Source organism: Anopheles funestus, chromosome 2RL, assembly GCF_943734845.2.
Source record: "Anopheles funestus chromosome 2RL, idAnoFuneDA-416_04, whole genome shotgun sequence".
Lineage (NCBI taxonomy): Eukaryota > Metazoa > Arthropoda > Insecta > Diptera > Culicidae > Anopheles > Anopheles funestus.
The window spans coordinates 28,461,938-28,475,071 of NC_064598.1; the positions used below are offsets into that span (position 1 = coordinate 28,461,938).

The following is a 13,134-nucleotide window of genomic DNA, read 5'->3' on the forward strand; positions in this document are numbered from 1 at the left end:
TGCAGCACGGGAACACCGCAAACGGAATGCTTTGTCCTGGAGCTAGTGTGAGTCATTGATTTTGTTTGTACCGTAGGTGTGAATGGGATGAATAGCTAATGGATTCCCAGGTGACCTACATTAAGGGTGTTTAAAACACGATTTGGCACAACAGTTTCAAGCGTGTTTTTGAATTTATTTTTCATGTTCAGCTGCTGAGGACATTCCAAAGGGATCAAAGGGAGTCCATCAACTTGGATGATCGAAAGTAAATGTGGAATAATTCTGTTTTAAACAAGGGACAAGGAAAGGTATCGTTGTTTTGCCTCGAGTAAGTAATGTACAATTTGTGGCTTTCGGGATAAACGCGGCTAAAGCTTGAAACTTCTGTAATACGTGGTGTAGTCACATTATCCCGATGCTTCGTGCAAAGTTCAAAACGGTTCGTATCTTTCGAGTAATTTAAAAAAAAAACGGCAGAACGTTTATTTTTCCTCGCACTATAAGGTTTATTGTACGATGCATTTTGCCTAATGCTTAGAAAGAGGCGTAGGAAAATGTAAACGGCTCGCAAACCATCACGAAACGCCACGAGGATACTAATAATAGTAACCACCCGATACCACGCTTAACAAATTCGTGTTGTAGCCTTATTTTTAGATGCGCTTCGTTGTGTTGGGGGTTGTTTTTTTCTTTTCGTTATTGACTAATATGTGTGCGTTCACTGTTCGCTGTTTGTTTACTTCCTTATGCAGGAACAACCAATTTCCTCTATTCGCACACAGCACTTCCTTATCTTTACTCTCGGTACAGAAAGCAACAACTTAGTTGCGCAGCATCATTGTTAAAAAATCTTCACTTCAAGGTTGATAAGCGAACGTAACAACAAATAGCATGTTTAATCTTATCGGGCTAGATTTGGCTGCTTCATACGGTTGCATGGTACAATATCATAGCTTTCCTTTCTTAATGTTCTTGGTAGACTTTGTCGTATCGGGCTTCGTGGGTTCGAACACATCATCCATCGGTTCCGGTATGATCTTTTGCACAAAGTCGATAACACGCAATAGTTGATCTTTCTTGATTTCATGTAATGCGGTACGATGGGGAACGAACTGACCCCTTACACCCAGCTTGGCCAGCTCGTCGAACGTTGTTTGGCCCCATTCGAGCGGCACTAGGGTGTCCCGCTCGCCATGCATCATCAGCAGTTCTGGTAGCCGTTCATCTTCCGAAATACAGTCCAGCGAATCGTATACGATGCTGCCAGTGTTCAGGAATGAAGAGATGGCAAATACACCACCCAAGTCTCGATTCAGATGATAACCGGCGTGCATTGCCAGTGCACCACCCATCGAGAAGCCACCGACGACGATCCGATTCAATGGCACTCCAGCAGCCATCTCGCGAACCACCATTTCATTGACGGTGTCGTATATCGATGCTAGCGAGGTTCGAATTTCGGGACAGTCCATTTCGATGCGCTTCCGGTTAAACCATACGTTCGAGTTTTCTCCTCCCATCGGCGTGTACGGTTGTACCGGTGCCGTAGGGATGATAACCTTGATGTGCGGAAATTCCATGTCACGACCAAGTAGGAATCGTATCCATTCCGTCAAACCGTTACCTGTATCGCCTATGAACGAGTGAAATCGGAACGAACACTGAAGGTTTAGTTTGGGCATACAACGATTTGAAATTTAAATCACGCTACCCGGTGACCCCTATTTTTCAGGGTACACGGCACGTTTTTACATAACACTCACCAGAACCGTGAAAGAATATGAGCGTTCCGGCATGTTTTTTGCCCGTAGGATTAAAAACCTTCTCTATCAGTCTCATTACGATGCTGAGTTTTGTGTATGAAGTAACCGCTTATCACAGATGAACGATAACAAACTTGTCTGGCTGTAGGACTGAGACTGAATAAAGTGATATTTAAAAAAAAACTCGTACGAACGAAAACACGTCCCAACGATTTGGCTGCACAACTTCGTTTCGGTTCGTTGCGTGTAAAAAATGTAAACAAACCACGGAAATCGTTTGATAGAGGTCGACACTACGGTCATGCTTTTGACATGTTGTTTAATAAATTGTTGTAAAAATTATTCTTGTTTTATAGAATAAATATTGTAATTTTTTTGTGATTATTTTGTATGTAAATGAATAAAAATAAAAATTTAAAATTGAAATGTAAAAAGAACGACTCACAGTGCACGGCGCTGCTGTCATCGTTCACAGAAGGTTCGTATGCATAAAGGTGTGCCTTGCATTGGCGGTTCAAGCCAAAATGTAGCGCAAAGAAATCACGTGTTGTTCAAATTACAAAAAAAAAATCGTTGTAATGTTTGTAATGTAATTTTAAGATTTCAATAGCTCTTTCCTGACCGATCAGTCATCCTTAGACAGACTGTATCGTGTACAACATTACGTATAGAGCGCAAGGCCATATGCAAAAGAAAATCAAACTACATATTTAATGAAATATAAGGGGTTAGATACTTACCACACAACCGTATTCGAAACGAAACCAGCTAATAAGAACCAAAATGAAGTTTGAAAACGTACAGATTTCGTGTGTCTATTTTCATTCGCTTTGTTCGTACAATAAATAGTTCTTAACGTAAGCTCATTGGATAAAACTAATGGAAATCGAAGTTCAGTACATGGAAAGAAACATTGTCTGTCACGTGAAAAGTTAAAAAAGACACACACACGTACGCATACAGAAACACCCATTTGTACGGTGCAAGGATGCGTTTGACTAGAATGTATGAACCGATATTACGAACGAATGCACCCCGAAGTGTGTGGTTATTGCATTGGAAAGCAATCGTTTCGTGACCGTAGCTTCTAGAACCGGGTAATCTTGTTCGGTGAAATGGACGTCAACGAGTCGGAACAGCTGTACGGATTGGTGATGCCATAGAAGTTGGGTGCTATGTGGGTAACGTTACCACCCGGACGATCCATCGGTGAAACGATCGTGCCATTATGATGGTTGCCGATCGTGCCATTACTAGTGCTCATGGTGATGGTTCCATTTTCCTGCCGTAACCGTCGCTGACCTCGTAGTGGTAGTGTTGGAATTTCACTGTTGGCTGAGTATGCCTCATCAAGGTCCTGATCCATAACGAAACTATCGTCCGTCGGTGATCGTTGTCGCATTGCTGGATTAACACATTCATATACGCTCTAAAAGGGGCGAAAAATTGTCATTCGTATCGCATTTCATTTTTATCAATCGTTGGAATGACTTACCTGATCCGAAATAAATTGATTAGCTTGAGCAAATGCTAGTGAGGTGAGCGAAGGAAGCGCCTGGACCAGATCCGAACGCGCGATACTGCGTACCATCAGGAAGCAGCGTGGTATCATAATGCCAACCAGTACCGCCAGTGCGGTAGCAACCAATCCTAGCGAGATGGCAGCTTCACGCCACTCATAGCCAAACATACACAGCGGTATCCAAACCGTCCATATTACTAAACACAATACCGATCCCGTCACAAGCAGCAATCCCTCACGGTAGTTGCGTTGCGAGCGGAAGATAAACGGCGCAAGAAAGATGAGCGACACCAGCAACACTCCATCGTACGCTATCACCGCCCAGAACCAGTGTCCGTAGTATATTTCACCGCAGGAGATACTGTGTGCGTTCGCGTGCAATACAATCACAAGCTGCGTCGAGAGTCCGAGCTGAACCAGGGTGCTAAACCCGCAGATGACACTCTGGATGTAGCCGTTAATGTGCGACAGGAAACCACCTTCGCTACCGATCGAGGCAAGCATGATCGCACGGCACAGCAGCAACGAGAATGTCATACAGTAGCACATGGACACGAGGAAGATCTTCACCGTACAGTGTGCATTCCACGTCAGCATCGCGTCCGTCCGGTGGCCCGCCAGATCCGCCGTATATCCCGTGTATTCGAGACTGAACGGGATGAAAGCAGCGAACTGTAGTATCAAGCTCACCAACAGCAAGATGCTCCCCAACGGATGGCCCTCTAGAATGTCATCCATGCAGACGCGAACGATCAGGAAAATCAGTATAGCCGCACAGAGCAGTATGCCTAAGGATGATACCGTCAAACCTGCTGCTACCCATGCCTCCATCTTGATCTGCCAGTACATATCGCCGTACTCTTCCGCATCGGGTACTGCGCCGTAGTACACGGGACGATGATGCCGCTCGATAAAGTCCGGATGTCGAATTTCAAACTCTTTCGCACAGTAAAAAATCGTACCCAGCTTCGACGGTACGTCCACATTCGTCGCTAGTCGCTCATAAACGGTCGTGTAGTTAGTGATCGCATTAGAGCTAGCAATTAACTTTAGCTCGTTGTCGTCCGGATGATCATCTTGCACGCCCTCCGTACGGTTTACGCTCGGGATTGCGTTAATTCGCTTCTGACGTAACTCGAACTTGATCGACTGTGTGGCATTCTTCAGCTGGAGACGGTTCAGTACCTCCGGTGTTGATCGTTTTGCATGATACTTCCAATTGTTCATACACTCGATGCTTGCGTTTCGGCAATCGCTTCCGGAACGATTCAGAAGATCGATTACCTCGAGAAGGAGACTACCACTCGCTAGCAGTTCCGAACCGCGAAAGCTAGTACCGTAGCGCTCCCAGGAGTATCCGAGCGATGCAACGTTCAGTTCTGTTTCCGCTATCACGTACGCCCCATTTGGAAGATCTAAAACAAATTGGAAATAGATAAAAATATTCAATCATGAGAAGGACGCTTGTGTTGCGGCTGTAATATCCATCATACACACCAGGAAGATATAGACGATCGCTCCCCGTGAGCACTAGCACAAGTGTACCGTTCACCGCAAAACTGATACCCGGTTCCAGTCCAAGCAGAATGTAAATTGTATCGCTGCTAGGATAATTTTCCAAACACAAATGTTCATGGCGGCAGATGGTACTGAATCGCGTTGACAGTTCATTCGAACCGGAGTAAACCATTGCCGATGAGTTCCCGTTCGACCAGGGCAGTTCGTACAGCAGATGGGCGGCTTTCGTAAACAGCAGTTCGTTGGTCGATGGAAGCGGATATATGTTGTAGTCGAGCGTTTCGGACAGCAGTCGTACGGAGGGCCATAAGCGTGAACTGACAAAGATACCGATCGTATTCGTTGAGCATTCCTTCAGCACATTTACTTCCTGCTGAAGCGTTCGTTGGCTGAGCGTGTTATTTAGCAGATGAATTATGTTCAAACCTGTAAGCAGGTAAGTAATACATTAAGCAAAAATTAATTATGTACAAAAAGGGTCCATCAGAAAATCAGGCCACCCAGCTACAAATCGTAATGCTTTCAATTCACATAAACGAAGGTATTTCATTTGTAAAGGTCATACGATTGAATAAATTAACTTGTAACCTGATTCTTTGATTTTTGTTCCCATTTTTCCTACCACCTTACCCATGCTGGTGTTTCCCCTGCCACTGCCAGTCACTAGCCGAAGGTCATTAATGCGATCAATCGTGAATAGCGTTGCTCCAAAATCATCTGATTCAACAATAAGCGTTAGCATCAGGTCACCTTCCAGCCGATAGACTCGGTAACCGTACTGTGCCGCATACAGTTCTACACTTTCATTCTCATCCCCCATCGGTTCTTGTCCTGCACCGCTACGTGCACTGTGCAACTGAACCGTTGCATCTGAGGTGCGTTCCTTCCGGTCTGCACGTGTCCGTCGTAACATCTGCCGCTGATGATGATAGGGTGATCGGTTCTCGGTGCGTGACATGTCTATAAACGGACGCTCGGGACAGTTTGATTCTGTGCTTTCGGCCGTATTATCACTTGATGTGGTGGTGGTAGAACTGACCATCACAGGAGATGTGATCGTAACCGGTTGATCATCGTGTGGTGACGTATTTGAAACATTCCCTTCTTCCAACTTATTCGCTTTCCTTTCTTCCTCATTACTGTCGGTGGTAAGATTCGTTACCGCCAATGATTGTAAAGGATCTTCAGCACTTTCGAGACTTCTTCCATCCTTTACTTCAAGCGAGCTGGACGTGTCGGCCGATGTAAGATCATGCTCCGATAGTGAGGTATCATAGTCGGTACCATCTTCGTTGGAAATGAAGCTACCTTCCGATGTGAAACTATTCTCTGCCGGTTCTGCGGGTTCTGTTAATATGCTCCGTTGTTCTTCTGCTGCTGGCGGACGTACAGTATGCGGTACAGTTCTCTGCGTGTTAAGTTGTACCACCGTCGTCGGAGTTGTAATACCAGCTAATGTTGATGGTGATGAGACTTGTACCAGGTACTTATCCTGCCCACGTGTTTCTGGTATCGCCTGCATAAAGACGATCAAAATACCTACGGAAAATATTAGAAAAAAAAAAACGAAGAATGAAACACAAAATAGAAAAGGGAAATATTATTAAAAAACATAAGAAAGCGGTATTGTCTTATAGTGACGGAAATGAGGGTGTGAGCGTATGATATACTTTGGAAATAAATGGAGACAGTTCTCAACCAGCAAAAGAAAATAAAAACCGAGGGGCCCGCAAAAAACACGTCAAGAACCAATCACCTAGTTCGGCCACGTGCTGTGGGTCTTTTCTTCCTCCTCACCCTCCGGTAGAATGTGTGTTCAATCGAGGGTGTAATTGTGCTAAGGGTGTGTCCCCCGTCCATGCCGTATGGGAAAGCGCGAACAGGACGGTATAGGGTTCAGCAGTGTGTGCTGACCCGTAACGATGTACACACGGAGAGGTAAAAGAAAAAAGGTTTTGTAATCCTCCCGAACGAGCATCAAAATGACAACAAACAAACAAAAGGATGTTCCTTTTTCGTCGACAGACTCATAAATCTTGACGCACTCATTAAGCATTCCAATATGTGTCGGTGCTTGAATGCTTTTATTGTTGCAGTTCATTAGTTTCTTAGTCCCTTGGCAAGGGATGCAATTAAACGACTAATGCAACTTTCGAATGTCAAAAATGTTGTAAATCGATTACGGATGGGGATTCTTCCGCTTCTGGCACCTCTGGTATGGTGATGTGCATAAGCATAATGAGCTTGCGCATGCCATGGTGCATAACTAATGCAACCTTGGGCCGGTAGATGCTATCACCTGGACCTGGGAAAGCGTAACTAATGAAACAATTGTAGCACCAAATTAGCACAAACCTAGGCGAAGCTTTTGATCTTGAAAGTTGTTATTGAGAGCGATATCAGCCACTTTTCCTTTCCGTTTTATTTGCACCGTGAGCTAATGGTGTTTATGTTGGTGATAAAATTATTAAACAATTTTTTTTCGCTTTAGAAAGAGATTGAATTTAACTATTTTCGTACTTTTTGAAAATCTAAAAATGTTCGACTCTTCCACGTTCCGCGTTCACTCTTGATGCGTTCATACCTCTCGTACGTACGCAATGATTAGATGTGGTTTAAAAAAAATCAACAAACATTTTTCGTACGTTTGCAGTCTTTTCCCCCAAAAGCCAATGGATAAGGGAAACAAAAGGCACGGGCATTTGTGAAAAAACACGCTAAGGGTGCTAAGTTGCTGTTTTTCCATCTACGAAAATCAAACAATTCCAATCGTCTTCGTGGACCACTTACCGATAAGACACGCAACGCACGCGCGTTGGCACCGTTTTGCTTGCATCATTATCAAACCACCGGACGGGTAATGTTGGTGGTTGTGGTAGGCTTCTCCCCTCGAACCGTCAAGGTTTCACTCCGACGACACTCTGGACCGGCGTTGGTTGTTTACCGTGCTGTGGATGCTTTCGCTCATTAGACACAACGAACTGAACCAGCTGCAGCTTGATTTGTTGCTTCGATTACAACTGTTAAACCGGCCGAATCAGCCCTTTACCGGTGGGTGGGGGGGGAGAGGGGGCGATATTTTTGGTACAATCGATCGCACACGGTGTACACGATCAGCATCCGATCATCGTTCCGCTGGCTAGCGTGCGTTCCATGTAACTTCTTCTCGTGTGCAGATGCTCCGTTTGAAGGTGTTTTTAATTTTCACTCCTTATCATTAACACAATTCAGATGATCCTATTGGTACGATTGTTGAATGGAAAGGCACTTTATGTTTTTTTTTGTTTTTACTTAACACTTTGGGTGCATTTGTTTTGGTAATAATTATGCTTTTTATCTACACTTCACTTTTTCACCTGTTCTGAGACATATTTTTAATCACTTCTTCACTGTTCAATAATGGAAAACACTAGTTCGCACTTTATTTCATGGCATTTCTACTAATAAACAAAACCACAATTCACTGTTGAACATTACTTTACAACGCTTTGAAACAAAGGTACAAAATTAAGGCCTTTCTCATCCACATTCTGGCTCGTTCTGCTATTGTTCGGATTTAACCGATTAGCCCTAATGCTTCTCGGCATTCCCGGTGGAAAATCGGTGGACAGTTTGACCACATGGCACGTGGCCCACGAACAATTTATAAAGAGGCAAACAACTAAAACTATCACTAAACCGACGACGACGACGACGACGACAATGATGGTCCTACCGGTTCGACCGATGGTAAACAAATGGAAGCCACAAAGGGGCACTCTTTCCCAATCGAATGGCAGCGCACACCGTTGCTCGGAAACGGAACGATCGGTGGTGTGTTTTGTGCGTCTCCGTGCACGTCCATGTCCGTTTTATCGAAGCGGAACGAGACCAGCTGAACGAGCTGAACCTTCATCCCTTCTTCTTCCCTTACCGGCGCGAAGCATAAACCACCCCTTCTCTCTTTATACCCGTTGGAGGGTGTGTTATTTGTTATTATTACTTTATCTTCCGGATGATTGTTAGTTTCATTTGATTTTTATAACGTTGATCAATGAAACGTTTTATTTTCGCAACCAAAGGTACTGAGGTGATTGAATTAAATGACTACCGCTTACATTGAGGATATGTGTTACATCGGAAAAAATGGCGGCAAAACTAGTTAAACCAATAAGGAAAATACTCGTTACGATTATAAAATAAATTTGGTTTCCTTCTAAGCAAGGGAACAACATTATTGATGTGCATCCTTGAGTGAAAAATCTTACTTTTTTTTCTTGAAGAACGGCTTATGGACCGGCGTGACCACATTGCTTGTTAAACCTTACTATCAAGGTAGACGATTTACTATAAATTGGACGATTTCTTAGTATTTGTTTCGGGGACATATGCAGTAAGTATCGAAACGATATTTTATAGCACCTTATATACGTTCCCGGTCTCTATATCTGGCAGTATTTTCTCTCACTAATCTCCAAAAGCGTTTCCCTGAGAAAAAGGACAAATAATTTCCAAATTTAGTTTTCAAAATTTATAAAAAAAAACATGTAAGCTGATTGACATTTATATGAAATATTTTTTAGATAAGTTGTTAACTTACTTAACTTAACAGCCAAATTTTTGACAACATTTCCAGTCAAAAATCGCTTTTTTCAGCTGTAGTACTAGCTCTTTTCAAATATGTTTTCAAAGCTCGTGAATTCAGATATTTTTTCTTATTACTTTATTTTCATCTACTCTTGAATGTTTATAGCATCTTCAGAAAATATTTCCGTTCGAATATTTGGATAAATTATTTGAAAATCATAAAAACGAGTTTGAGTTGTATAAATTGGTTTATCCCGCCTGTCGGATAAGTATTCCTATAGGTATATTCCTTTATCTTGTATTCCTTTTACCTTAAAAAAATCAATGTTAATAAAAGTCTTTGCAAAGTTTAATATAAAAAAGAGCTTGTAAGCCGGCAAATTCTTCTTTCATTAAAAAAAAACAAAAGTTATGCTTGTTTCCGACCACTTCTCTACATTAACATCATGTTGATGCACGTTGAACACGAATGAATCATGTTGTTGCTGCACGGTATTGGAAAGTCTGATGTAGTTTTTTTTGCGTTATTACCCTTGCACCCTTTCATTTGTGCCGTATGATCATTCACTAACGCGTGCATTCGATCGTTGTATTTGTGTTGTTTTCCCGCCATTTAAGTTCGCATGTACTAAAGCACTCAGACACACACTGAGTATCGGTCGTGAGTATGCAAAGCATGAAATATTAGAAAAATAAAAACTAAAACATTAATCTACACGCATGGAACGTACGGAAATGAATTGTGTGTGAGCATAGTCCATATGTGTGTTACCTTCCCTTCTGTAAAAGGAGCTAAATGCGGTAGGGCGGTTCAAAACAGAATGTTGTGCTGACGCGATGATAATAATAGTGATTGATACCGTCCATTCCCACGGGGCGGAGGGAAACCTAAAAGCCCAAAGGACATTAATAACACACAACACAACAACAGGAAACAGGATCCAGGTGTCTGTGTGTGTGTGTGGGTCCTCTACTTCCGGTTGTCGTACGCACTTGGATGTTACGCTTATCGTTTTGCCAAGAATATACGCCTGCCTCATGGTAGAAACTTTTCAACGACAAGCAGTAGAAACTTGCAACGGTTCAGTGCATCCAATGCTAATGCCCCCTTTTGGTTCGTGTACGCGCAAACCCGTGTACACGCGAGCGATGATCGGACTGTGGTTCAAATGCAGGCTACACATCAACACGGTGACGCGATCTTTACTGTGACGTGATGTGATAAGGAGGGGGTGGTTTTTTTTTGTGAGACGATGGGGAACGTGGTTACCTCTGGTTGAAACATTTTATAAGCACACACCCGCAACCACACACAAACCCTCAATATCTTACGCATGTCCGACGAAGCGTTTTCCTCCCCTTTCTTGCTTTTCGAACCGCCTTCTTGCCTTTGGTAGCAAACTTTGAGCATGCTAGCCCCTGCGTATAATTGCTTCAAATGTTTTGTTACCACAACCACAGTGCGTTTGTTTTCACATTACCATATCTGAATAAAGTAAGTGAGCAGGTTGAAGAAGGAGTTTCGATTTCGTAATTTCTTAGGTTCTTCTGCTAAGGCTTGTTGTAGGTGTAGAAGCAAACGAACAGAAAAAAACAAACCAGAATTGCGTCCCATACTAGCGATTGATCGATAAAACGATTATAGAACGTGGGAGCCCCTCCACTGAAGCTTACGAGCGATGTTCGAACCTGGAAACTGTTGCAAGTTCACCGTTGTGGAGGTATATTTTATTATTCTACCTTACTTAGCCAACAAAAAAAAAACACTTAACCACAAATTCTGACCAGGAATTCTTTAACTGCTTCACAAAACTATTAAGTATCTTCAATGACACATACACACTTCGGTAGCACAAATTTCGTGGACAGAAAGTGACCAGAGTACGCTGATGTACGCCCGCACCTACACCGAACACCGTTGACGCGATTGAGCGAATAACCCCCAAAGTGCGCCAGAACGATATCGCCTACCAAACCTCCATGGTGTGGTACGCGTGTTTTGCCGTATGCGACGACCACACCGTTCGGCTAATCCGTTACCATAACAATGCCGAACGGCGCACGGAGGCCAAACAAACCAGAAGTCACAACGTGACGGAACAGCGGTTTCGTTCACCATTCAAGGTATGTTGGAAAGGGGGACGATGGAGCGATGGAGTGACCCCTCCACCAGCCTAATGGAGTGGCGGAGTGCAGGTGACATAAGCTGCCGGTCTACGGGGTAAGTATGCTTTTTGTCTATTTTCGCTTGAGTTCCATTCGTCAACTCTTTGCTTTATGCGATGGCGCTCGTATCACGTCGTCCGTAGTACCTGAACCTGCGGTTTTCACTCGTCCAATATTTCTCTAGTTCTACGCTTGTTGTTCTACGTTACGCATTTGCATAACTATAATCAAAGTTTTTTTTTTTAATTATAAAACAAGTATTTAAAAAAAGCACTCACACAAACACACGTTTGTAAATCACAAGAGAAGTCGTTATAGTCGTCAACGAGTCTTCTTCACTCGCTACATATTCACGCAATGCAGTACACTAAAATGTTTTGTTAGTTTTTTGGCATAAAAACCGGCAAAATACGTTATGCTTTTTGTTTCACTTTCTTCTCCTTTGTTCAAGGTGACTCATGGGGGTTGGCACTTTTGGCGTATTTTACAAACAAGGCACGTTGCGTTGAGTTGCCGTACAATTCTCCTGGCTAGTGGTACTAGAGAACGTTTATGCTAGAAAATGTGACGCGTTACATAACGCAACGTTACATGAGACGCGTGTGGCTTTAATACTCTAGCTGACCCCGATGGTCAAGGGATTTGTTTTCGAACGGAACGAAAGTACACTGCTACATAGCAAAATAGACTAACTTTGCTAAATTCTTATCATTGTAACATATTACTGTTCTTGGTAAACCATTACAGGCCTGTAACGTTTTCTTAGTTCGTGATCGTTGAAGAATGATCGCGAACAAATAATATAAAAAATTAAACCTTTCTATTATCTTTTCCAACAACAAAAAAAGTCATTTGTTGTGAAGTTAGATATAATGCTAACAAAAAATCACAATTTCCACACAGCCGTAATGGTGGAGAAGGTGCACTCACTTCTTACCGTTCCTTTCACTAGTTGTGTAAGTTCCCACACTAATATAATCATTTCAAATTTATCACCTATCTACAAAAATTCAACCAATTCCCGCGGTGATTCCCGCAATAATCACAAATACACACACACACAAAGTGGACCAAACGGTGGAGCACAGCACGTGGAGTTAGTGCGGTGTCATCTCTCGCATACCACGATCACGGAAGGTGTATCCGCAGTATCCACGTTGTCGCGTTACGGTTCGTTTACGGCAATTCGTTCACATGCTATGGTGCGAACCGACGCAGCACCTGAACGTAACTAAAAGCCGTACGCTGAAGATGGCAAAACCATAGCGTTCGCCACAAGCTCGTAGGTTGCAGAATCATACCGACCGAGCAGTATTGTTTTGGCGTGGAAAGTCAAGAAGAGCCAACACGCGTTCAAGGTTGGAAAAGCCCCGACTGCGGTTGTGTGGCGTGGCCCTTCCTACCTACCTGCCGGTGAAGGTCGACAGCTTATGTTTGCGTACGGCGGTTACCATCGTGACGCTCCGATTGCGCTTTCGGTCAAGAATTTTTTGTTTGAAAACCCTTTACCAAACTCGTGATATGTGAGCGGGCGCATAATGAATGGCGCTACAATTAGAAATCATTCGCGAGTGAAGCCCTTGCCCGAAACATGGATGACAAGTTGTGATATTTACG

The 13,134-nt window shown here is 43.2% G+C and overlaps 2 protein-coding genes across 5 annotated transcripts; both read right to left on the reverse strand.

The window, feature by feature from the left end:
- Positions 1-463: 463 nt before the first annotated feature.
- On the reverse strand, positions 464-1,995 carry LOC125766561 (lysophospholipase-like protein 1). Its single transcript, XM_049432627.1, has 2 exons — positions 1,746-1,995; positions 464-1,615 (listed from the first exon to the last, which is right to left on the reverse strand). The coding sequence occupies exons 1-2, from the start codon at positions 1,819-1,821 to the stop codon at positions 930-932; spliced, it is 762 nt and encodes a 253-aa protein (XP_049288584.1). The 5' UTR covers positions 1,822-1,995; the 3' UTR covers positions 464-929.
- A 539-nt stretch (positions 1,996-2,534) lies between these two features.
- Positions 2,535-13,105, reverse strand: LOC125766538 (protein bride of sevenless). Of its 4 annotated transcripts, none has more exons than XM_049432584.1 (6): positions 12,641-13,105; positions 7,576-8,225; positions 5,416-6,324; positions 4,765-5,211; positions 3,241-4,682; positions 2,535-3,174 (listed from the first exon to the last, which is right to left on the reverse strand). In XM_049432584.1, the coding sequence occupies exons 2-6, from the start codon at positions 7,622-7,624 to the stop codon at positions 2,833-2,835; spliced, it is 3,189 nt and encodes a 1,062-aa protein (XP_049288541.1). In that variant the 5' UTR covers positions 7,625-8,225; positions 12,641-13,105; the 3' UTR covers positions 2,535-2,832. The 4 variants fall into 4 exon arrangements, with proteins under 4 accessions (XP_049288541.1, XP_049288539.1, XP_049288537.1 ...); XM_049432582.1 differs by having other exon boundaries at positions 12,514-13,105; XM_049432580.1 differs by having other exon boundaries at positions 12,455-13,105.
- Positions 13,106-13,134: the final 29 nt, after the last annotated feature.